Source organism: Peromyscus californicus, unplaced genomic scaffold (assembly GCF_007827085.1).
Source record: "Peromyscus californicus insignis strain IS unplaced genomic scaffold, ASM782708v3 Scaffold_4__1_contigs__length_199733344, whole genome shotgun sequence".
NCBI classification, from domain to species: Eukaryota; Metazoa; Chordata; class Mammalia; order Rodentia; family Cricetidae; genus Peromyscus; species Peromyscus californicus.
The window spans coordinates 94,045,300-94,071,253 of NW_026294562.1; the positions used below are offsets into that span (position 1 = coordinate 94,045,300).

At 43.9% G+C, this 25,954-nt stretch overlaps 1 protein-coding gene and 1 long non-coding RNA gene across 3 annotated transcripts in view; one reads left to right on the forward strand and one right to left on the reverse strand.

The window, feature by feature from the left end:
- LOC128124418 (uncharacterized) overlaps positions 1-5,871 on the reverse strand; it is a 19,467-nt gene extending 13,596 nt beyond the window's left edge. Inside the window, exon 1 of the long non-coding RNA XR_008222843.1 lies at positions 5,716-5,871. This is a non-coding gene — a long non-coding RNA (uncharacterized LOC128124418). The remainder of the gene's footprint in view (positions 1-5,715) is intronic.
- Positions 5,470-23,065, forward strand: Tmem9b (TMEM9 domain family member B). Of its 2 annotated transcripts, none has more exons than XM_052760643.1 (5): positions 5,470-5,570; positions 8,221-8,312; positions 13,263-13,371; positions 15,585-15,719; positions 21,913-23,065. In XM_052760643.1, exons 3-5 carry the CDS (start codon positions 13,288-13,290, stop codon positions 22,066-22,068), a joined length of 375 nt encoding a protein of 124 aa, XP_052616603.1. In that variant the 5' UTR covers positions 5,470-5,570; positions 8,221-8,312; positions 13,263-13,287; the 3' UTR covers positions 22,069-23,065. The 2 variants fall into 2 exon arrangements, with proteins under 2 accessions (XP_052616603.1, XP_052616602.1); XM_052760642.1 differs by lacking the exon at positions 5,470-5,570 and adding an exon at positions 5,902-6,100.
- The last annotated feature ends 2,889 nt before the right edge of the window (positions 23,066-25,954 follow it).

Sequence of the window (25,954 nt, forward strand, 5' to 3'; positions counted from 1 at the left end):
TTTACAGATGATAGAAACTTATCTTTTAAGGATACATATCTTTTTCATTTTTTCTACATTTATTTATTTTGTATGTATCTTTAATACTTAAACATAAGGTTAAGAAGCCAGCAAGCGCCGGGCGTTGGTGGCGCATGCCTTTAATCCCAGCACTCGGGAGGCAGAGCCAGGCGGATCTCTGTGAGTTCGAGGCCAGCCTAGGGCTACCAAGTGAGTTCCAGGAAAGGCGCAAAGCTACACAGAGAAACCCTGTCTCGAAAAACCAAAAAAAAAAAAAAAAAAAAAAAAAAAAAGAAGCCAGCAAGCAAGGTGTTTCAACTCTGACAGTGGCTCTCACACTCTAGAACTATGCTCTGCTGCTCAGGAGGCATTGCCACTCCACCTCAAAGAATTTCTTATGCTTTTAAAATTATCCTAATTATGAAAAATGTCAAAATTTTACCAGACCAGGCTCTTTAACAATGAATGACAAAATTAATAGTCATAACTACCTCCAGAAACCTATACAATTATTTAAATAATCTTATCTGTTTCCTCAGAGACTTTTTATTTAGGGTGTGGTGTGTTATAGAAGACTAGAACACTAGGGTTAGAAAGCCAGGTGTGGTGTTGCAAATTCCAGGGTTTAGGAGGCCGAGGCAGGAGGATCGTGAATTCAAAGCCAGCATGAGCAACATAGGAAGACTGTCTCAAAAAGGGGAGACTGAAGAAGGTTGGAGAGATGGTTCAGCAATTAAGAGCTCTTGCAGAGAACCAGAGTTTGGTTCTCAGCACCCACATCACTCAGTTGACAACAGCCTATAACTCCAGTCCAGATCTGATGCACTTTTCTGGTTTTTATGGAAACCTGTGCATGCATGTGCACCTATGCATACACACATGCGTGCACACTCACGCACATACACACACACACACACACACACACACACACACACACACACACACACACGGAGGGGGGAGAGAGAGAGAGAGAGATATTTTTTAATGGGGAAAAGACTAGTGCTGGGGATGTAACCAATGGTGAAGTGACTAGCATAGATAAAACCCTGGGTTTGATCACCAGCTCTACAGAGAAATAAAAAGGGGAAACGGGGAAGGTAAGGTAAAATTATCCCAGAACAAAAGTTGTACAGTAGGCATGGAGAAATGTCATCAGCATGAAGGACAATGAGAGATTCTGGGGGAGATTTCCTAGTTAAAGTCATAAATGGAACACATGAAGCCCTGAGAGCAATCCCCAGCACTTGGGAAGAAAAAGGGCAGACTGTCTCATGTGTTTGAATGTTCTGAGACTATGGGATAAATTATCAATACTTGAATGCCAGGTACGTTAGCTTTCATGGAGAAAGAGGCTATAGCTAACTTTATTCCCAAGAAAATGCAATCATGTGCTAATTAGATCAATGATGAATGGTATATATACCTTTATAATAAAATATTTACCTGAATAGTATGATATAGGTATATTAGGACAGAGGACACAGAAGTCATGTTTTAAAAAAGGTTTGAGAGTATAAGTGTGTCTTACTTGCTATAGTATGAAGTAAAATAATAGCCAGGCGGTGGTAGCACATGCCAGCACTTGGGAGGCAGAGGTAAGTGGATCTCTGAGTTTGAAGCCAGCCTGGTCTACAGAGAGAGTTCCAGGACAGCCAGGGATACACAGAGAAACCCTATCTCAGATAGATAGATAATAAATAAAAATGTAAAATAATGAAATAATTCCCCCAAACCAACAAAGTATGAAGTACTAGTACCTAACCTGTAATCCCAGCTACTCAGAGGCTGAGGCAGGAGGATTTCAAATTTAAGGCATATCTGGGCTACAGAGTAAGTTAAGGCCAACCGAGACTATTAGTAGGCCTCATCTCTAAAAGAGGATTGGTAGAGCCCTGCACTAATATGAACAAGACCCTAGGTTCAACCCAACTCCCAGCACCACAAACAACAAAAACCATGCTGTTCAAAAATATGGGGCTAAATCTCAGAGATGACAAAAATATAAAGAGATATGGAGATGAGAAATTGAGTGTAGAGGACTAGAGCAGACCCTGCTGCTCTTCATTATAAGTCTTGTGACACTACATGAATAAAAACTAATGTTGTGTAACTTCTCCTGGGAAACTCTCAGAAACCCCTCTTGACCCCCAGAGAGGACAACCAGCAGAACAAAGAAAACTCAAGTCCAGCTGGCCAACCAGTGAGCCTATGGTGGGGACCCAGAGAAGCATGGGTGACTTTGGGCAGCTGTATCTGAAATTCCTGGTCCCAGTATAGTGACAACTCACAAAAGCTGTCACTGGCGTCCCAACCCAGGTCGTCTTTCTACTACCTATATTCTCCAAGCACTCCACCCCCAAAAACCACATCATCAGGGAGGGAACAGGAGTCTGGCTAGACTCTGTGAGGTCTTCTTGGGAAGGTCGGGAACAGGTAGTCACAGCTCCTCTGATGTGATCATGATTTCAAGATGACAAAGGCTGGGGGACCAGAGAGATGGCTTAGTGGTTAAGAGCACTGGCACCAGTTACAACTGTTGGCTTATTTTAGGAACCCAAGAATCTAGCAGCCATAGTGGCATCAGCAGCTCCAGCGCCAGAAGTGATATTCTGGCCCCGTGATTAATGGTACTGAAGGGCACCAGTCAGTGATGACATGTATGGTAAGGCACACTTGACGTGTTTCACGGAGTGCAGAAAGCCTCGTATTTCAGGAGACTAATAAGGGCAAGCTGACAGGGGCACATGGTAAAGTCATCACTTGGGCTTCCTAATTCTGACTCCAAGTCTGGAGCCGGCTCCTCTAGTCTTCCTAATCATTGCCCACAGAGAATTTTTTAGGCTTTACTAAGAGGTAAGAACTCAGATCTTGTAGAGTACCCTGGCCCTCTTAATCAAGGGGAATGGAGTGGGGGCTTGAGAGGCAGCTCAGTAGAAAAGGATTTGCCTAGCATGTGTGAGATTCTGGGCTCAATCCCTAGCATGGCAAAAGAAATAACAAGGAGAGTAGGAAAACCTACTTACAGGAAATCCAGGAAAAGGGCAGGGCGGAGGACGGGTGCTCACATGAGAATAAACAGAACGGCTCTAAAGTGATCCTGGTCGAGGTCTTTCCTCATCTACCTCAGTTCCCCAGGTTCTGCCATTTGCACTTTGGACATCTCACTCATCTCTCAGCATCAGAAAGAAATCAAACAAGGACTCAAGTAAGTACCTGTTATCCCTGTGACAACTAAAGGAATTTCCTTCTCTCCTCTTTTCTCTTCCCCTGGTCCTCACATTAATGCTTAGATCTCAGTCTCCAGATCCAAGGATACTAAGACAAAGGTTCCTATGCTCAAAGGGCCCACAAGACTTTGGTAGTGGGTGGGAGTACAAAGCCATATATTAAAACACAATTTTACCATAATGAAGTAAGTTAGGAAAGAGATCTGCAAAATCACAGACATGTACACGTTCAAGGAAGGCTTTCTGGCATTAAAGATCCCTGACCTACATGAAAGAGTCATACATGTATAAGCAGCACAGAGCAAGGGAGCTGAGCCTTCCACTTCTATTAAAGTTAGCTGAAATGTACATTTATTTTTGGCAGATACACTTCTTCCAAGCGCTCAGCTATACCTGTACCAGCTTTGCCCCATCACTGTTCTTTTTACCTTAAACTAAATCTCCAGTCTATAGTCAATTACACTCCATTAATGGCTGCCACATTCTGCATTCTAGAACAAAAAATTTCCTAGTAGCCATATTGAGTTTTTAAAGTAAAAATTAATAATTATTTTAATCCAATATATCCAAAATATTTAAATGTTAATCACTATTTAAAATGTTTATCTTATGTGTATGAGTGTTTTGCCAGTAATGTATGAATGTGCACCACAGCACGAAGAGCCACTGGAGAACAGAAAAGAGGAACCAATCCCTCCAGCTGGAGTTACAGAAGGTTGTGAGCTGCCATGGAGGTGCTGGAAACGAAACCTCAGTTCTCTGCGAGAGCAGCAGGTGCTCACAACTGCTGAGTCATCTCTCCAGCTCCAACTTTAATCAGTGTTTTAAAATAAAGGCATTTTTTTTACATTTTTCTCATGCTGACTCTGAAATACAGTATACGATTACAACATAGTTCAGTTTAGATTACTCACACCTCAAATGCTCAGTTGGCACATGTAGTTCTAATATTCTGCCCATACCGAGAGTATTTGGTGCTTCTTCACTAAACAGACGAGGTGGTCCTAACTTGGGGGCTCATGCCTGTAGTCTGCTATTTAGGAGGCTGAGAGAGAAGGATCACTTGAGCCCACAAGTTTGAGACAGCATAGACAAAGAAGAACAAAATAACCCACCAGCCTGAGACACTTGTAGTCCTCTAAGTCTTTGCCACCCCCTCAAACCTTTGAAAAGAATTTTGAAGGAGGCACACAGGAGGGTTCCTATGCTTTATCTCAAGAGTACATATTCCTGCCGGACGGTGGTCGTGCACGCCTTTATCCCAGCACTCAGAGGCAGTTGGATCTTTCTGAGTTCGAGGCCAGCCTGGGCTACAGAGTGAGTTCCAGTACAGGCTCCAAGCTACACAGAGAAACCCTGTCTCGAAAAACCACACACACACACACACACACACACACACACACACACACACACACACACACACACACACACACAGTACATATTCCTTTTAGATGTCAGATCTACAGCTCCAAGCTGATCCAAACTGGCTACTAAATCAGCTTTTAGCAATCAGATCCACCGTGTCTCACCAACAAATTTCATCCTGACAGTCCTGTGATCAGCAGGACACCACTTAGAAGGACTTGAGCTGTCCCCAGTGTGACAGCATCCAGTCCTGCTGATTTCACTCTGGGCTTGTTGCCATTTAAGACTAAAAAGAGCTAAATATTTTTAATGCTATAGCACCTTGCATAGGAGCTCATCTAGCATCAACAAGAATCATACTGCAGAAAAATATTGAGAAAATTCTACCCGGTAGTTAAAACATTTTTACTAACCAGGAAAGGACCTTTTTTTTTTTTAATGGGTATCTTGGGAATAGATTTTGAAATTCATAGAATTCAGTCCCCTCTTATTGAAGGGATTTACTGATGACATTCCAGTAAATCCCTAAAGGTTGTGATGAGCATGCTGCATATATATATATATATATATATATATATATATATATATATATATATATATATATATATATATATATATATAAATTAGAGGCACTGCGTCCTCTCCAAGGTGCTCCTAAGTATCAGCAGAAGAACACAACTCAGAGAGTATGGTCAGCGCTCCCCGAACTGAGGGGGTTTAAATAGGCATTGCCTCACAGGAGCGTAGCGACTGGATGGATTTTCCACCTCCAGTAGTCCTGGGCGAGGGATGCTGCCGGGGCGGTCCATATCTAGGGAAGCCTGACTTAAGCCAGCCCAGCTCCACCGTCTTGGCCCACTTTCCAACCCCAAGCTGCACCAAGGCGGCCAGCCCCTAGTGGAAGCCACACCCACGTGGGCAGCCCACAGCGACCGGGGAGCCCGGCAGGGAGCTGAATCCAGGAGGCGCAGAGCACAGGTTAGTACCGAAGTCCAGGGACTGAGTGAGCTCCGACCCTCCGCCGCCGGGTGGGCTTCGGAGCTCGGGACGCTCGGCCACTCCCGGCCAGGTCTCCACGCCCAGCACCCTCTCGGCCTCGGCAGCTCCCGGGGATGGGGCTCACCGGGCCTGCAGGACTCGGCCCGCGTGGCCTGCTCCCTGGAGCCGCAGGACTCGGCAGCCCTGGCCGGGGCAGCCCCCAGACCGTAGTGCAGCCCCGTGGCAGCGGCCGCGGCAGGCCCGGCGCACCCGGAACCGTTTCCGGGGCGGAGGCTTTCTCGCAGCTGACCCGGCGCGGACGGTGACGCGCAGGCCCAGGCGGAAGTGCGGGCGGAGGATCCCGAGCCGGATCCCGAGCCGGGCGCGGGGCTCGGGGCTCGCTGGGGCGGCTGGCTCCCGCGATGGCAAGCCTATGGTACGGAGGCCTGCTGCGGCTGGGCTCCGGGCTCAGCCTGTCCTGCCTGGCGCTGTCCGTGCTGCTGTTCGCGCAGCTGACAGGCGCCGCCAAGGTGAGTCCCGCCTCGCCCGGCTCCTGACAGGAGCTCCGCCCCTGCCTCTGGCCTGGCTGAAACTGGGGCTGCCCACTAGCTCCCCACTCCCAGGTTCTCCCAATCCGAGAGCCAGATCCCCTGCTTCACAGCCCGGGCCGGCCCTTCCTAGAGCTTCTTAAACCTCAGCCCCTGGCAAGTCCCCGGAGCCGGGTCTGCAACTCCTCCACCTTCCCACCTGACACGTCCCTTCCCAGCCCCGACAGCACACACCCGGAACTTGACGAGCTTCCCAGCCCTGGGAGCTTTGAACTTTCCACCCCTAAACTCTGGCAGCCCACTCCCGCCCTTCACCAGCCCTCAGGCCCCAACTCAAATGATGAGAAACCCTCATCTTCCCGAAGTCTTCCCTACTAAGAACTAGCTCCTCTCAACTCATCCATGAACAGATTTCCTTGCCATGGTGGGGGCTCGCCTCTTGTGGCAACCACCCCTCCCCAGGAGGACCTACAGAGTCATCTCACCAGCTTGATACTCTCACTCAGCCCCCCTCCAGGAACGAACACACACACACACACACACACACACACACACACACACACACACACACACACACCTCCCTCTTCTGATAAGGGAAGAACAGGCCTAGAAGAGAGGGAGATTATATCCTTTCCCCCATGGTGTTTCTTTTTTTTTTTTTTTTTTTTTTTTAAATTTTTCGAGACAGGGTTTCTCTGTGTAGCTTTGCGCCTTTCCTGGAACTCACTTGGTAGCCCAGGCTGGCCTCGAACTCACAGAGATCCGCCTGGCTCTGCCTCCCGAGTGCTGGGATTAAAGGCGTGCGCCACCACCGCCCGGCTCCCCATGGTGTTTCTTAACCGTTCTGGTCCGCTCATGTTGTTATCTGGTGCCCCAGAGCTGCCCTGAGTCAAGAAAACATATGCTCTCTTCCCAATGAGCTAACTCATCATGGGGCAAAATAGAAAGAATTCACTGTGTGGTGGGGAAAGAGTGATACTGCGTTTTTAAAAGAAGAGGTTTATAATATCTAAATATTATAAAGGGCTGGGAAAGACAGGTTACAGGAAGGCAGGTGGTTTTGGTCAGTTTTTTTTTTCAATCTTTCTGATGTTATCAGAAATAGGGACAGCAGAAAGTCTCCCAACTTTTGAAATATGGTTGGCACCCTCTGCATGGATATCATACATCACCATTTTATGTAGTGTATCATGATATGCATAATACATGTATTTGTCTATCTCACTCTTGCTTATCTGAGTCGCCCTCATTGAACACTGGGTCTGGCACAGTGGTTGCTGAATACATTTAGGAGCTGTCAACAGCTCTGCCAGACATTGCTCTGTACATAGGAGCAGTGGACAGGTCTCTCTGGGGACTAATGAGCCATTGCCATCTCAAATAAACAGCCCTTTGCTGAGGAAGCATCTCTTGGATCTATCCAGCATTTAATGACTGCTTCCTCTGCTTGGTGAAACTCGTTTTGCTGGGAGTTGTCCTCCCAGTTTCCTGGGGGGACGGAGGTTAGCAAGATTCGGCAAGATTCAAGCTACTTCCCCTTTCACTGCCCTCCTGGCACTGGCTGAGTGTCTCTGGGTCTTCATCCTGTCTGTAGCCAACATAGCCTTTTTAGCCATGCTCGGTGCCTTTCTCCCCAAAGGAAAAAAAGTTAGAGAAAATGAAATTAGAAGAATTCTGGCTTCCCCCACTTTTGTTGCATTGCAGGTTGAACTGGCCTTATGCATGCTGCACATGCTTTAGCTCTGAGCTGCATCCACCCCCAGCCTAGAACTGGGACTTGCTTATGAATAATTTTGAATTGGATTCTCCCCCGTCCTTTCATGCCAGCATTTCTCTTTGTAGGCCTCATTATCTGTCACTGACATGTCTTTCTGGTGGCAGGTAGATGATGACACAACTTGATTGTCATGGGTTCATAAAGTGGGTTTAATAAATCACAGGTCAGGGCTTGTGGGCTTTAGGAACTTGTGTCTCTCAAAACTAAATCTTTATGATGGTTTTAGAACACCTGACAAGATACTCAGCAAAGTGGATGTGTCCAGATTTTTTTTAATTATTGATGCTAATATGACCAAGTTATGATGCTTTCATTTTCATTACAGAATTTTGAAGATGTGAGGTGTAAATGTATCTGCCCTCCCTATAAAGAGAATCCTGGACATATTTATAATAAGAACATATCTCAGAAAGATTGGTAAGTATTATGGGTCAAGAAATCACCTGTCACATTTCTTTCTGTGGTTCTTACAGTTAACTCAATATTCATACAATGTCTCGTTTAGTTTTTTTAGCAAAAGTGTTAAATTCTCTATCTGGAAAAAATGAGATTTGAGTCCTGAGTGCATGATATGAATCTAAAGGAATACTGTAGCCCAAACAGAAAGCTCTAGGCTGGGAGGTTTCATATGGAGATGAGACTGAGTTTATTGTGCCTACACTACCAAGGTCTCTTGTGCCCTCTTAAACTTTGGTCAAGGATCTCTTACTTCTCAGTGAAAGATAAGTTGAGCCTCCTTTATCTGATATATAATTTTTAAGCACTTTAAAAAATTTTGTATATGTTCATACATACATGTGTGAGTGTCTTTGGAGACCATAAGGGGATATTGAATTCCCTGGAGCTAGTGTTACAGGTTCTTGTAAGATGACCAACTTGGGTGCTGGGAACCGAACTGGAGTCCTCTGCATAGTAGCCAGCACTCTTAACTACCAAGCCCTCTCTCTAGCTCCTGGCTTATAATTTTTACAATTCATACATTTTTTTTTCTGGGAGTGGGGGGTTGTTTTGGTTTGGAATTTGCTTTTGTTTTTTGTTTTGAGACAGGATCTTACTATGCAGCCCAGATCAGCCTGGCACTTGTTTCGTCAGCAGGCTGGCTTCAGGCTCTTGATTGTCTTGCCTCTACTTCCCAGGCTACGATTTTAAGTTTTGATGATATATTGTGAACTATTGGAGACTATATTTAAAAGTTTCAGAGATTGGGGCATGAATGAGAATGAAGTATGTGTGTTAGAATTTCTCCTTTGGTATGTGTCAGTGGGTTCGGAGAATGTTGAGACTGTGATCCTTCAGCCCTTAGGCAGCCAGGCAGGCCTATGACTGGAATCCTGATTGACTAGTTGACTACCAGCAGCTTTCTCAGTTTATCCCAGTGGGCCTTAAAGAATGACAGATTGCTCTTATGTGCCTGAAACAAGAAGTGGCCAGGTTATACAGCAGGACGGATGTCCTTCCCCCAGTGGGACTGCAATGTCACACCACAGTGGAAAGTGATGGGGAGAAGTGCCAAATAAGGGGTGCTTCGGCCTGTGCCTGAGTTCACAGCTCTGTAGTGAGCAGCGATCTGAAAGCAAGATTAAATCTGCTCTGTCTGCCGGGCGGTGGTGGCGCACGCCTTTAATCCCAGCACTCGGGAGGCAGAGCCAGGCGGATCTCTGTGAGTTCGAGGCCAGCCTGGGCTACAGAGTGAGTTTCAGGACAGACTCCAAAGGTACACAGGGAAACCCTGTCTCGAAAAACCAAAAAAACAAAAAGTTTGTTCTCTTTGACTTTGAGCACACTTAGTCTCTCTGGTGCCATTGTTTATTCTTCCCACAATACGCATTTAGGTTTAGTGTGTTCTTGTGATCCTGTGAAGGTCTGGGTTCCACTTTAAGAGGTCTCTATGTTACAAAATGATTGGGTTTGGGTTTTTGGTTGTTGTTATTGTTTTTGTTGTTGTTGTTGTTTTTGGAGACAGGGGTTTTTTTTGTGTAACAGCCCTGGCTGTCTTGGAAGTTGATTTGTAGACCAAACTGGTCTCAAACTCATAGAGATCTGCCTGCCTCTGCCTCCTGAGTGCTGGGATTAAAGGCATGTATCACCATACCGGGCTAATGATTGGGGTATATATATATATTTTTTTTTTTTTGGTTTTTCGAGACAGGGTCTCTCTGTGTAGCTTTGCGCCTCTCCTGGAACTCACTTGGTAGCCCAGGCTGGCCTCGAACTCACAGAGATCCGCCTGGCTCTGCCTCCCGAGTGCTGGGATTAAAGGCGTGTGCCACCACCGCCCGGCAAGGGGTATATTTTTAAAGGCTTTGTACCAGCAGGTTACTTTATATGATACATGGAAGCTCAAATTCTTTTTGTACTGGAGATAATATCCGAGGCCTTGTAAGTTCTGGGCAAACATTCCCCCACTGGACAGTATCCCCAGTCCTCAAATACATCTTTAAGTTACTTCTATAATTTCCCCAAAGCTGTTGAACATGTGTATAATCAGTTTGTTTTCTTTTTTCTTTTTTTTATTTTTCAAGACAGGATTTCTCTGTGTAGCTTTGCGCCTTTTCCTGGAACTCACTTGGTAGCCCAGGCTGGCCTCGAACTCACAGAGATCCACCTGGCTCTCAGTTTGTTTTCTTATCGGTAACAGATGTGATGTATATTAGTGGAGTAGCAACTGAACTCACTTTTCAAGTGTTTAACACTAATTTTTGTTGTTGTTAACTTTTTATTATTCTATGATGAGACAGGGCCATGTCTTCATCCCTGGCCATAAATTAAAATTAGGAGCTTTGAAAATAAATAGTTGAGGAGCTGGAGAGATGGCTCAGCGGTTAAGAGCACTAGCTGCTCTTCCAGAGGACCTGGGTTCAGTTCCCAGCACCCACATGGCAGCTCACAGCTGTCTGTAACTCTGGTTCTAGGGATACAACACCCTCACGCAGGCATATGTGCAGGCAAAACACCAATGCACCTGAAATAAAAATAAATAAATTAAAAAAAAAGAAAATAGTTGAAAACAAGACCTAATAGGATTTTTCTTCCATCTCTTCTACTTTCTCTTACTTGTAAGTCTTTTGCTGATGTATGTTCCTATTGACAGTGCAAATTTTTAACTTGTTTGGCAAGACAGGCAAGTTATGGTCTACCAGGATGCTATGGCTCCTTGAGGACCTAGGTATCTGTGAGTCCCTAAATACACTTTAACCTTTTGTTCCCTGGGCCTTTTGTTTTGTCCAGTTGTTGACTTTAATTCTTCATTGACTTGGGATAGTTGGTTAAAAACAAGGAAAGCTAAGAGTAGTGCTCTGGCTTGTCTTTGGGGTCTTGTCAGAGCTGATTCTCCCTTTGAGCACTAGGTGGGGGTGTTTCCTAGTTGCTGACAGTGGCTGAGCCACATCTTGGGGCTAGCCTTCCTGCTGCTTCAGCCCTGCACAGCCCTTCCTTCTCCCTCCCTCCCTCTCTCTCTCTCCTTTTGCCTTCCTTCCTTCCTTCCTGCCTTCCTGCCTTTTTTGAAGCAGGGTCTCGATATATAACCCAGGCCTGTCCAGAACTCTCAATCATCCTGCCTCCGCCTTCCAAGTGCTGGGATTATAGGTGTATGCCACCGTGTCCAGCTTTTGTTCAAAGTAAATTACTTGTTGTAGATACCTGAAGTTTGTATTATTTATACCATTTTGAGCTTTGTTTCTAGTGCTATAGTTTAGAGCAACAGAACATGAAAAGGTACATTTTGGTAGGTCAAAGAAGGAATCATCTCAGAACACCGAGTGCCCCCAAGAGGGGTGGCTGGGCTAAGATAAGATGCTGTCATAGCATTCTCGAGGCTGTCAGAGATGACTAATGAAGACACACCAAAGTGGAAGCAAGGGCTGGCCAGACTGCTCAAGCATGAGCACACACCTCACATACACAGTTGCAAAATGGAAAGTAATCATTCATGACAGATTCTTGGAAAATGACAGATTCCTAGAAAAGATATTTTTGGTAGCATTTTTTTAAAATAAGGTATCTCTACCTTATTTTTTGTATACTTCATTTTTCATTTTAAAATACTTTAAAATTTATTTTTAATTTGTATGTTTGTAAAATGGGTTTATGTATACCACATGCATGCAGGTGCCCTTGGAGGTCAAAGATCATCAGATCTTCTGAAACTAGAGTAATAGGTGGTTGTGAGCTGCCTGATAGCATTGCTGGGAACCAAACCCAGGTCTTCTGTAAGAACATGAAGTGCTTTTAACTGCTGAGCCTCTCTCCAGCCCCTGGATGTCCTAGAACTAGCTCTGTAGACTAGGCTGGCCTGGGATCTGCCTGTCTCTGCCCCCCAAGTGCTGGGATTAAAAACATGTGCCAGCATGGCTGGCCCAAGAATGTAATTATTTCTCACTGTAGCTTTAGGGGTCCACCTTTCAGCATTTCATAATTTACTCTTATATTAAATGTAATAAGCCATTCATATGCTATATTGTGACAATTAAAAATAATGTTAATTGGGAGCACATACCTTTAATCCCAGCACTTGGGAAGCAGAGGCAGACAGAGCTTGAGACCAACCTGGTCTATAGAATGAGTTCCAAGACAGCCAGCGATACACAGAAAAACCTTGTCTTGAAAAACCAAAATAATAATAATATATAACAATGATGATGATGATGATGATGTTAATTGGGATAGGGAAGATGGCCTGGTGGGTAAGAATGCTTACTGTGTATGATGACCTGAGTTGGAATCTCCAGCACCCACATAAAAAAGCCAGGTATGGCCATGTGTGCCTGTCACACATGTAGGAAGCAAAGGCAGGGGGACCACTGGGGCTTGTGGCTGCCAGCCTAGCTGCAGTTTCAGGGAGAGACCTTGTCTCCAGGGAACAAGGTGAAGAGTGATATTTGATATTCCCCTCTGGCCTCTGCTGATGTGTACTTGCACACACATACGTGTACACCACGCTTTTTCTCACAAATGAAAATAAAAATGTGATTAATTCACAAGAGATAGTATTTAAATAATGCCTTATGTCACTTTAAAGCATTTAAAGGAGTTTTGCTTGGTAACTGGGCAAGTCTAAATATGACTTGTTTTGGCAAATAGTTTTTTTTTTTTTATACAGTTTGGGATTTTCTAGGGCATCTGAAACTGTTAGTAATAGCAACTTGGACATAGACAGCCATTGTCTTTTGGCTTCTTACACTGTTTAATCTTACCAAAATGCTAATACTGAGAGAGGAAATTATTTTACTTTGCTTTATTAATTATTCATTTCTTATATTATTTCTTTGGGTAAGCTCAATGATCATTCTGAGTTTCAGGAAAAGTTTTGATCAGAGACAGGAAAATATGAAGCCAGGCTTCTGCAGTCTTTTACCCTTGTTTTTTCAGTGATTGCCTTCATGTTGTGGAGCCCATGCCTGTGCGGGGGCCTGACGTAGAAGCATACTGTCTACGCTGTGAATGCAAATATGAAGAAAGAAGCTCTGTCACAATCAAGGTGAAATATAAATATAGTCACATGCACACATGCATGCACAAACACTCGCACATGCTCTCCAGAAAAGACAGAAACATTTGAACTTTCCTGAAAGTAGTAATGGACCTGCTCTTGCTTTCTGGATCAGTTAGGATATGTTAAACAGACAAGTGAAATGGCTCTAAAATGTGCTATAAATAATTAGCATATTCTGGAAATATCGTAGTTTCTCTCTGGATCATGTATGCTCAAGTCCTCTTGCCCCCTGCCCTCGCAACCCTTTGACTGAATTATGCATTTGGTCACTATCATAAACATGTACCAGGTCTTCAGGTCCTGAAATGGAGTGTGGATAACTCACCACCGTTAGGTCACTAATGAACTCAATTACTTTATTATGGTGACGAGTGGTTGTTCTCAGGTTTGTTTGTCTTAAGATTGTGCTTCCCGTTCCTTTCCTAAAAAAAAGAGGCCTCATAACTCAGGAGGCAGAGGCAGGCAGATTTCTGTGAGTTTCAGGATAGACAGTAATGTGTAGAAAGACCCTATCTTGAAAAGAAAAGGAAAGAAAAAAGAAAAGAAAAAGACCTCATAGTGAATGCAGGGCATCAATCACAAGCATTTCAGCAGGGCCCAGCCCTGTAGGGAAATCTCATCATGCCTTGGGTTTGTCATGTTCTGCTCTTCTCTCTCCCTGCCCTTCCTCTTTCCATCAATTTTTAAAAAGATTTACTGATTTTACTTTATGCATATGAGTGTTTTGCTTACATGTATGTCTATGCACCAAGTACATGCCTGATGCCTGCAGAGGTCAGAAGAAGGCATCAGATCCTCTGGCACTGGAGTTATGCATGGTTATCAGCCACCATTTGGGTGCTGGGAATTGAGCCTGGGTCCTATGTAAAGAGCAACAAATGCTCTAAACTTCTGAGCCATCTCTCAAGCCCCCTAAAGTATTATTATTTTATTATTATTTCATATGTATGGATGTTTTGACTGCATGTATGTCTATGCACCATTTGCATGCCTAGTGCTCATGGAGGTCAGAAGAGGGCATCTGACCCCAGGAATTGGAGTTACAGACAGTTATGAGTCTCCATGTGGGTGCTGAGAACTGAACCTGGGTCCTCCAGAAGCAGCCAGTGCTAACTGCTGGGCCATCTCTCCAACCCACCTCTTTTTCTGGAACCCAGGTCCTCATGCCTAACGGGGCAATGTTTAACCACTGAACTGCAGGCCTAGCCCATATGCTTTTTAACAGACCTTTTAAATGTATAATTTATATATCCTAAAATTCTCTCACTTTTATGTAGATAATTTAGTAAATTAAAACAGCATCTTAAACTTCAGTTTTTAAAACATTTCTGTCCCTGATCCCAAATGGTCACTATTTAACTTTCTACCTGTACACATCTTAATATTTCATGTAAGTAAAGTCATATGTGGTCCTCTGTGACTTTTTATTTTGTTTAACTTGTAGTATGCACCAGGACTTCATGTTATTACTAAGTAGTATTCCATTATACGACTGTTTTTCAGTTCATGAGTATTTAGATTATCTCCATATGTATATTATGAATAATACTGTCATGAGTGTCTTTTTATGGATATATGTTTGTTTTTCTCTTGGAAAAATTCCTCAGAGTGGTAAGTTTATGTTTGTTTAAGAGATGGCCAGACAGTTTTCCAAAGTGGTTGCACCATTTCGCCAGCAGTGTGTGAGGGTTCCTCCTTTCCATGCCTTGGCCAGCTGTTGGTGTTTTCTGTGTTATTATAGCCAGCCGAGTGTATGCTGTGCCCTTGGCAGCACGTGAATTAATATCCTGAAAAAAATCACTGTCCTAACAAGTGTTTTTCGTACCTCTACTTACCTCAAGGAGTGGTCTGTTGAAATCCACCTGAGTCACAGTCTCAGCTAGGACGCCTTTGGTTGCTCTGGCAGTGATACTGCTGAATGTCAGCTGCCGTGTTCAGCTGAAGAAAGAAAACAGCTGTGTAGGCCATGCTGGGGAATGATGAGCAGTCGGTGGGGACCCACAAAAACATCCAAAGGCAAAGCTTTGTTCCCTCCTTTCCTGCTTTGGTGGATTAGTTTGCCTCTCCTTTTGGACTCTGGCTGGTTCAGAAATCCTGTGGGCTGAGTAGATTGTCAGTCTTCACTGTAATGTCACTGTTACCAAACAAACTGAGTTCTCAGCTTGAACAGAGAGTAACTTCTTTTCATTTTCCTTTAGGTTACCATTATAATTTATCTCTCTATTTTGGGCCTTCTACTTCTGTACATGGTATACCTTACCTTAGTTGAGCCAATCCTGAAGAGGCGCCTCTTTGGACACTCACAGCTCTTGCAGAGTGATGATGACGTTGGGGTAAGTTCTGGCACTGCAGGAGCTGCTGCTCACTGCCAATCTCCGCCCCCATCTGGGAGAGTGGAGATGGCCATAGGTAGACGTTTTCATGGAAGTGCAGGTCCTCACTGAGGTGCTCACTGCCAATCTCCGCCCTCATCTGGGATGAGTGGAGATGGCCATAGGTAGATGTTTTCATGGAAGTGCAGGTCCTCACTGAGGTGCTCACTGCCAATCTCTGCCCCCATCTGGGATGAGTGGAGATGGCCATAGGTAGACGTTTTCATGGAAGTGCAGGTCCTCACTGAGGTGCTCACTGCCAATCTCTGCCCCCATCTGGGATGAGTGGAGATGGCCATAGGTAGATGTTTTCATGGAAGTGCAGGTCCTCACTGAGGTGCTCACTGCCAATCTCTGCCCTCATCTGGGATGAGTGGAGATGGCCATAGGTAGATGTTTTCATGGAAGTGCAGGTCCTCACTGAGGTGCTGAAATGAGTTCTAACTTTAGTGTGTATCCCTCTATGAAGAAATCGTTCTTGCAAGCCATACATGCAGCCCACTAGGCAGAGCACATAGCACCCCCTGCCCAGCCTTTCAAGGATTACAGGTATCTACAGGCATACCACTTCACACCTAGCTTACTAAAACACCTAGATAGGTTTAAAGAATTCTAAGAGAAGGCTTGGGGAGATGGCTCAGTAGATAAAGGACTTGGTGTGTAAGCAGAAAGACCTGAGTTTGAATCTCAGAACCAATGTAAAGCTGGGTGCAGTAGCACATGTCTGTAAACCCAGTGTTCCTACAACAAGATGGGAGGCAGAGAAGGGAATCCTCAAACTCATGGGCCACTAGCCTGGTGTATGCAGCAGTGAGCAACAAAGGAAAGACCCTGCCTCACACAAAATGAACACCTCAAGTTGTTGTCTGACCTCCACACACATGCCTTGGCATTCCCATGGTCTGCACTGCCACACACAAATACATGCACATACACATCATACATATACAAAACAAACATTTTAACTAAGAATAAATAATTCCAGGAGTAGACTGGTAGGCTGAGAGAAAGGTAAGTCTAGGGATCTGATATAATAAAATATGTAAAAATTTAAAAACAAAAACAGGCACAGATAGGCTGGGTGTAGTGGTGCATACCTGTGATCCCAAGATTTAGGAGGTAGGAACAGGATGATTAGGAGTTAAAGGTCATTCTTGATCACATAGTGAGTTCAGTGACAGCCTAGGCTACTTAAGAACCTGTGTCAAATTCAAAATAAATTAAAACAAAAAAACTAAAGGGCCAGGGGAGAGAGAGAGAGAGAGAGAGAGAGAGAGAGAGAGAGAGAGAGAGAGAGAGAGAGAGATTAGTGGTTAAGAGCATATATTGCTCTTGCAGAGGATCTGGGTTTCATTCGGAGCACCCATGCCGAACTGCTCACAACTACCTGTAATTCCAGCTTCCAGCTCCAGGGGGCTCTAATGCCTTTTGCCTCCAGTCTCTGCAGGCACGTGTACATACATACACATAATTAAAAATAATAAATCTTAAACATAATACACACATAAAGCAGACAGTAAGATTAATGCCAGAGAGAACTTGTATATAAGAAGCAGTAGAGTCTCAAATGTTTTCCATTTATATATTCTCAGCCTTGACTCTGTAGATACTAGAGTTAAATTATCCTTTGTTGTGAAGAAACCTTGCCTTCAAGAAACTTGGCAGGGGACAGAATCACTACCAGTTGAGAACTACTGACAAATGTCTGTCAAAGGCCTCACAGTATTTCCATTCCTAGCACAGGAGTTTATGCGGACTTTACATATATCCTTATAGCATTAGTTACCTGCTGCTGACTCAGAGGCAATGTTAGTGTAAAACATGCAGAATGTAAACTGGTACAAAAATGTGTAGATGGGGCTGGAGAGATGGCTCAGTGGATAAGAGCACTGATTGTTCTTCCAGAGGTCCTGAGTTCAATCCCCAACAACCACATGGTGGCTCACAACCATCTATAATGAGATCTGGTGCCCTCGTCTGGCATGTAGACATACATGCAGGCAGAACGCTGTATACATAATAAATAAATAAATCTTAAAAAAAAAAATGTGTAGATGTAAACATGGAGGGCGACACTGATTGATAGGCTCATGTGCTTAGTAACCACTTTGCTCATGGGTGGTTAATTCTTCCTACATGCTGACCATTGGAGAACATTGTCACTAAGAGTCGCAGCTGACTCTGATATTTGTCAAACTGATTCTAGACAGAGAAAGGTTTTCCAACCAAAGCTGTGAGTTTAACTGTACAAATAGAAGTTAAATTTCAGTTCGTATGAACTGCTTAGCTAACATGGGAGTTCTTCAGTACGTACTTTTTAAAGGTTAATTTTAAGGCATTTAAATTTTTCCCCAATTTTTTATTCTGTTTTATTTAAGGCAGATAAAAGTTATTACAATTAGTCAAGAGGTTCACTTCAAACAATGGTAGTATTTGTTGTATCATATATCAGGGACACATCATCACTATTATCTAAACACTCCACTAAAGCATGCTTTGTATTCATTGTAATTTTATCAGGTGTAAAAAGAACAAACACATGAAAGTGGAAATCTCTATTTGCATTCTCCCCGTGTCTATGAGCAGCTAGTCTAATCTTGTTCTGTAGGTGGATTGCAGACCAAAAGGATTAACTGGTTTGTTTAGTCATTTGAGTTTGTTCCTTAGGATTTTCCCTTCCCCTACCTTGAGGAGTAGGTGACAGGACTGTGTAACTGAGAGGGTCTCTGATAAAGTACTTCCTTCTTGCTAGTGTTGTTTATGTCCAAATAAACCAATGGTAATAATATTTTATATACAAAATCACTGATGCACCATTTTCCCATTGTAATCTACCGGAAACAGTTTGGTGTGTTGGGAGGCTATGACACCAACTTAAGATTAGGCACACAGAGTGTTGGTGTCTGTGTGTGCTAATTTGTTAAATGACCTTGGGCCAGTTTATTTCTCTATTGGAAATCAAGTAATGCTACAACTTTAGCTGTTTGCTTTCTTTTTTTATGTTTTTCCTCTCTTTCTCCCTCTTACCTCCCACCTCAATCTCTCTCTGCCTCTTAGCAGGGTCTTACTTGTAACCCTGGCTGACCTAGAACTTGCTGTATACACCAGGCTGGCCTCAAGCCTGCAGCAGCCCTCCAAGCACTGGGGTGTACATCACCATGCCCGGCTAACCATCCTCTTTCTTTACCTTTCTTTCTGTGTCTGTGGAACATCTTAGACTTGATAGCATTGTCTTTATTGTTTTCATTTGTGGAGTTAAATAAGAGATTTGCAAAAGATATCACCTAAGTTAAACAAAAGTGGAGGACATTTTGATAGAAGACAAGGATGCCTTATAGAAAGCCTTTGAGGTAGCTCGGCAGTTAAGAGCACTGCTCTTGCAGAGGACCCGAGTTCAGTTCCCAGTACCCATGTCCAGTGGCTCACAATTGTGACTCCAGCTCTAGGGGATCTGACACCCTCTTCTGGCCTCTGTAGACACCTGCACTCCTGTGCACACACCTACACATAATTCAAAGCACAGTAAGTCTTTACAAAGTAAAACAAAAAGCTTCTTTGAGGTCCAGAAAGATGGCTCAGTGGGGAAAGGAGCTTACTACAGGAGCAAGCCGAGCAGCCTGAGTCAGGTCCTGGAACTCAGCTACCGATGCATAGAGAAAACAGATTCTACAAACACAAGAACAAATAAATACTTTAAAAATTAAAGAAGTAAGGCGCTGGGGAGATGGCTCAGCACTGAAGAGCACTGGCTGCTCTTGCAGAGGACATAGGTTCTATTCCCAGTACGAACATGATGGCTCACAACCATCTGTAATTCCAGACTCAGGGGATCTGACACCCTTTTCTGCCCTAAATGGTCACTAGGTATGAACATGGTTCATAGACATATATGCAGGGAAAAACACCCACATATAACAAATAAATATATCTCTAGAAAATGCTCGGGATATGTAAACATAGTAGAAATGCCTTGCTGTAGAGACACAACCAGGTAAAAGCCCGACAGTGACAGTTGTAATACAGTCAGGTGGTTGTGCAAAGCTTTCCATGCCATGCCCACTCCGGCCTGCTGCCTACGTGCAGCAGAATGGTGCTGCTTCTCTCTTGTCAGCAAACCTAATTTAAGAGGCCTGGCCTGTGTTGGAACATCTAGAAACTTTGCTGACATGGGGTTGAGGAAAAACTCAAGGAAAAAGCAAAATAAAAACAGTAAATTACAATTGAAGCTGTTTGTCATGTGGGCAGCTGTGTTGACATCTCATCCATAGGTAGATTAGTGCGGTGGTTTTCTGTGTAATGACTACAAACATCCAGTTGAATCAGTTTATTTTGACAGGAGAATCTGGCTTTGTACACAAACTAGGGTAACCTTCATTAGCCTCTTTCCTAAGATAGCAATTAACATTGAAGCCGTGGAGCTCTCTGCAATGAAAGATGTAAGTTTTTGTTCATTAGACATGCTGAAGTAAGCCAGCCCTCACTCTCCATGATAAGAGAAGGCACTAAAACACATGAGCTCTGTCTCACTGCAGAACGGGGAAGAGAGAAAATGAGCAAGTTCTGGAAAACAGTTCATCAGTGCATGCTGAAGGCCTAGAGAGACATTAAGACCAGCCAAGATATGGCCCTGAGAGCTCCTGGCTGCTCTAGCCGCTCTAGGTGGACATGTCATCAGTTCTGATATAATGGGAGTTGGGAAATGGAAAGACAGAGCTCTCCTCTGCCACAAATGAGCTATTAAGTTTTGACCAATACAGAGGAAAGTCCTACATTAATATCTACATGGAGATAGGAATGTGAAAGCAGGCTTTCTTTCTTTTTCTTTAAAGGGACCTACAAGTCATAGCTTTTGAAGGCTTTTTTTGTTATTATTTTTATTTTTTTAAGATTTATTTTTTATGTACATCAGGGTTTTACCTGTATGTATGTCTGTGTGAGGATGCCAGATCCCTTAGAACTGGAGCTATAGACAATTATGAACTGCCATATGGGTGCTGGGAATTGAACCTAGGTCCTTTAGAAGAACAACCAGTGCTCTTAACCTCTGAGTCATTTCTCCAGCCCTGAAAATAGACTTTCTTAATTGAGGTATAGGTGGTGTATGCCTGAAGTTCTAGTCTTGGGAAGTTGGAGGACCACTAGTTTGAGGTCAGTCTGGACAATACAGTGTTCCAGGCTGGCCTGGGTGACATGGTAAGACCAAATCTTAAGGGAAAGAAAGGCACAAGAAAATGCCTACATTTTTTTTAGGATTTAAAAATTTTTATATGGCTGTGTGTGCAATTTTTGCAGGTATCCTGGGAGGCCAGAAAAAGGTGTCAGATCCCTTGGAGCTGGAGTTATAGGCAATTGTGAGCTGCCTTACAGGGGTGCTGGGAACTGAACTCAGGTCCTCTGGAGGAGCAGCAAGCATTCTTAATTGCTAAACCATGTCTCTGGTCCCTTTAAAAATTTTAATTGCATTAAAATAATTAGTTTGTTTATTTAGGGGGCAGGGGTGGGAGTGTGGGCCTCCACATGCCTCAGGGTATGTGGAGCTCAGAGGACAACTTGAAGGAGTCAGTTCTTTGTTTCCAACATGTGGGCCCCAGGATCAAACTAGGTCAGGCGTGGTGGCAAGTGCCTTTACCTGCTGAGTCATCTCACCGACCCAAGAGAATAGATGTTATTCTCCCACTAACCAGGAAAGACTTCTCTTTAACGAAAATGACCACTATCGTTGGCTTGGTGTCTGCTTCTTAAAGAAAATGCCTTTGAAAATGGTGACCTAAGGATGTGTTTCTCACGTACCCCTTATTGCTCCTGTCTCTGGAATCCTCTGCTTCTGTAGCTGAGTTTGTCCTGCTTCTACTAGTTGAAGGACAGAACCCCCTGCCCCTAGTCTGGCTCACAGGCAAACTGTTGGTTCTGTGCATGTTTTTTTTTTTTTTTTTTTTTTTTTTTTTTTTTGGTTTTTCGAGACAGGGTTTCTCCGTGTAGCTTTGCGCCCCTCCTGGAACTCACTTGGTAGCCCAGGCTGGCCTCGAACTCACAGAGATCCGCCTGGCTCTGCCTCCCGAGTGCTGGGATTAAAGGCGTGCGCCACCACCGCCCGGCTCTGTGCATGTTTTATGCAGCTCCCGCCATCTCTGACAGTTCCCACCTTGACTTTCAGGATCACCAGCCTTTTGCAAATGCCCATGATGTGCTGGCCCGCTCTCGCAGCAGAGCCAATGTTCTAAACAAGGTGGAGTATGCCCAGCAGCGCTGGAAGCTTCAGGTTCAGGAGCAGCGAAAGTCTGTCTTCGACCGACATGTTGTCCTCAGCTAACTGGGAACTGGAATCAAGGTGACTAGAAAAACCACGGCAGAAAAACCACGACTGGGAAGAATTGACTGGGTGTCCTTGGGTTTTAATGCCCTGTTGTTTTTACACATCCTTGCTGGATGGAGGAAGACTCAAAGTTGGAAGCAGACCCACATGCTTAGTATTTTTTCTTGTTAATGTATTAATAGAGACATTTTTAAAGCACACAGTTCCAAGTCAGCCAGTAAACCTTTTCCTACTTGTGACTTTTACTAATAAAATTAAGCTGCCTGTGAGTTATCTTGAAGTCCTGTGCCTGGAACAAGCTCTCTTTCTCACTACACAGTTCTAACTTGGTTTTCAAGATAATTTCCAGGTGTGTTTTTCCTTCTGTTTTTCCGTGGTGGGAGAAGGAAGGGAGGTCTTGGGAGTGCTTGACAGAGCTTCTCTCCAGTCTCTTTACTAGACAGACTTGTAAATACACCAGACCTTCTATTCCACTCGTTAATATTTCCAGTGTAGCCAGCTCTCGCGTGCTGGCCTGCCCACATGACTTTTGCACTGACTACGTTACTTAAGATTCTGGTTGGCCTGTGGCTGCATTTCTTGGTAAGTTGGATCTAAAATGCCTGGCAGACTTGTTTCGTTTGTGCACTGTGATGTCTGATGCAACACATCCTAGAACAAACTGGCCGTTTGCTAGTTTACTCTAATAACTAAACACAGTCTCGGTGTGTGTGGTCTTCCTCATCTTCTTCTAGTATCTCTAAGGACTTGAGCATTTAGAATAAAGACATTTTCTCTTAAGCCCAAGCCTCCCTGGATGAACGGCATACACATACTGGTCAGCATTTCCTGTTGTGCTGAGAGGCAGCTATTTGAACTAATGTGGGCAGCTTTGAACTAGGACTGGAGTTCAGATGGCCTCTCTCTGAGAAGTCTAACAGTTATTGGATAACTGGCTTTTTTCTTCCTACATCCTCTTTGGAATGTAACAATAAAATAATTTTCAAAACCCCTATCAGTGTGTCTGCTGCCCAGCCTTCTCTCCTTCTTCTTGTGCTATGTGATAACCTGATGATACAGAGACCTTTGGTACCCTGTTGTTTGAAAACATGTTATGCAACCGAATCCTAAAACACTGACATGTATTACAGGTGTATGGGTGCAGAGAGAAAGATGATGTATTCCTGGGTACACAAGTAGTCAGATAAGGTGAGAAACTTGAAATTCATAAGCCAGGCATGGTAGTGCATGCCTATAATCCTAGCACTCAGGAGGCTGAGGCAAGAGGGTTGCTTGGAATTCAGTCATCCTGGACTGTGTGATGAGACCCATACATACATACATACGTATGTACGTACATACATGTATATATATGAAAAAACATACATTTATATAACAATTCATAAAGGAGTGCTGATTCTGTGAAGATCTTGGCAAAATTACAGAGTTACAGATACATTAAATTCATATTAACATTGTTACATTAAATTCATAAGGATGAGAAATAAAAACTCAGGGGCTGGGGAAATGGCTCAGTGAGTAAAAGCACTTGCCACACAAACCCAACTTGAACTTGAATCCCCAGGACCCAGATAGAAAAGCTGTATGCAGCAGTGTGAGCGGGCCAGCTACCCTGCTTATGCATCCTGTCTCAGACAAGGTGGAAAGGTAAGGGCTGACACCCACAGCTTGTCCTCTGATCTCCACGTGCATGTGGACCTGCACACACATGAAAGAAAGAAACCTGGGAAGAAAGCGAACTTCCCCAACCAGATAAAGAATTACAAACTGGATACAGTGGCTTTTCCTGTAAGCCCAGCGTTTGGGAAACTGAAACTGGAGAATTGCCAGGAGTTTAAGGCCAGCATAGGTTACAGGATGAGACTAACATCTCAAGGGGGGAAAATAGCTAATATATTTACTGGTGAGAAGCTAGAAACCTTCCCCCGAGATCAAGGGGACAAGGATGTCCTCTCATGACTGTTGAACACTACCCTGGAAGTCCCAGCTCACGCAATAAAACAAGAGGTACACAGAGTGAAGGAAAAAGTAACACTGTTTGGCGACAACACTGTCTTCTAAGTAGAAAACCAAACAACAAAACCCTCTGGAACTAATAAATGGTTCCAGCAAGGTTTCAAGATGACAGTAATGCAAGAGTCAGGTGCCTTCCTACGTACAAGCGCGTACAAGCTATAAACAAGTGGGATGGAATTGGAAATTTAACAGTACAGCTGGGGCAGGGAGAGGACTCGGCAGGTCAATGTGGTTGCTACCAAGCCCGATGGCCTCAGAATCCCTGGGACCCACTTGGTAAAAGACTGAACCAACTCCTACAAGTTGTCCTCTGAGCTCCACAGGTGAATACACACACACACACACACACACACACACACACACACACACACACACACACACACACACGTTCATAAACTATTTAAAAGGGGAAAGAAGGGGCTGGGGTGTAGCCCAGTTGGTAGAGTGTTTGTCTAGAATGCATGAAGCCCCAGGTTTGGCCCTCAGCATAAAAATCAGGTGTGGTAGTACATGCCAGTAATCTCAGCCCTTGGGAGATAGATCCAGGAGGATCAGAAGTTCAAGGTCATCCTCAGCTACTTGTCAAGTTTCCCCATTTAAAAAAAAAAAAAAAAAAAAGACTGGTGACATGGCCCAGTGGCTACGAGCATTGGTCGCACGTGGGGGGACCTGGGTACAGTCCCTAGAACACACATGGCAGCTCATACCCCCTGTAATTCCAGTTCCAGGGGATCCAGTGCCCTCTTGAAGCCTCCATAGGTACCAGCTGTGCACATGATACACAGACAGACATGCAGGCAAACCACCCATGCACATAAAATAAAAAAATCTTTAGAAAAAAACATGAAAGGGGGAGGGAAACTTTTGAAATATCTATGATTGTATGTTGTTCTTCTAAATAAGATAGTGTCATGTGAAACAAAAGAAAAACTAAAATGAATATTTAAAATAAGATACAATTTTAATTACAGGTGGGCAGGAGAAAGGTCAGAATCCTCTCTGTGCAACCTAGAAGGGGATGTTCTCTAGGCTTCTTGGAGAAATCAAACCCCCACCTTGCTGCTCTGTAGTTAAACTAATCATCTGCAGCCTGGACCAGAAAAACATTGTATTCCATCAGGGAAACGTCACAGGGCCTGGTAGATAGTAACAGCTGCCAGACAAAGACAGAACTCTGCCCACATGTGGCTGCTCTTCCCAATGAGATCTCATTTCCTTGCAGGTGAATCACTTAATGCCAGGAAAACCAGCCTTGAACTATGGGAGAATTGGTCAGCCTCTGAAAAAAATGCCTTTGAAGGGATCTGGGCTGATACAGGGGCCAAAGGCTGAGAACTGCTTTTATCTCAAACCAGGGTGAAGTCTTGAAAAATGTCTTTACAGCAAGTTGCTATTCTGGGCATTGATATCAAAGAAGATTTAGCTCAAAAACTGAATCTGGAGAAAGAAAAGAGTCCAGATTTGATTCCTAAATCTATGTGCAACACTGAGAAGGTCTCATAGAAAATCATAGGATCTCATGTAGCCCAGGCTACCCTTAAACTCAACACATAACTGAGGATAATGGGAAACTTCTGATCTTCCTGCAATGCTTCTCAAGGGCTGGGGTTACAGGACTGTGTTGTCATGCCTAGTTTTGTGTGGTGCTGAGGCTCAAACTCAGGGCTTCTTGTATGCTAGGCAAGTACTCTACTAATTGAACCATACCCCCAGCCAAAGAATAGTTTTATAATGGTGAAAAGAATGTCAACACATGTCTCCTGGAATACACAGAAAAGTAAATGTGAAATTATCTTTCAATTGCAGAACATGAATTAATGGAAATATCAAATGTTTTAAAATGTTATGTTGGGCTGGACATGATGGT

Excerpts from the sequence above, each read along its gene's own strand:
- Tmem9b (XM_052760642.1), top strand. The coding sequence starts at position 5,993 with ATGGCAAGCCTATGGTACGGAGGCCTGCTGCGGCTGGGCTCCGGGCTC. Across the intron at positions 13,372-15,584 it reads GAAGCTCTGTCACAATCAAG|GTTACCATTATAATTTATCT; the intron begins GTGAAATATAAA and ends ATTTTCCTTTAG. Across the intron at positions 15,720-21,912 it reads AGAGTGATGATGACGTTGGG|GATCACCAGCCTTTTGCAAA; the intron begins GTAAGTTCTGGC and ends CTTGACTTTCAG.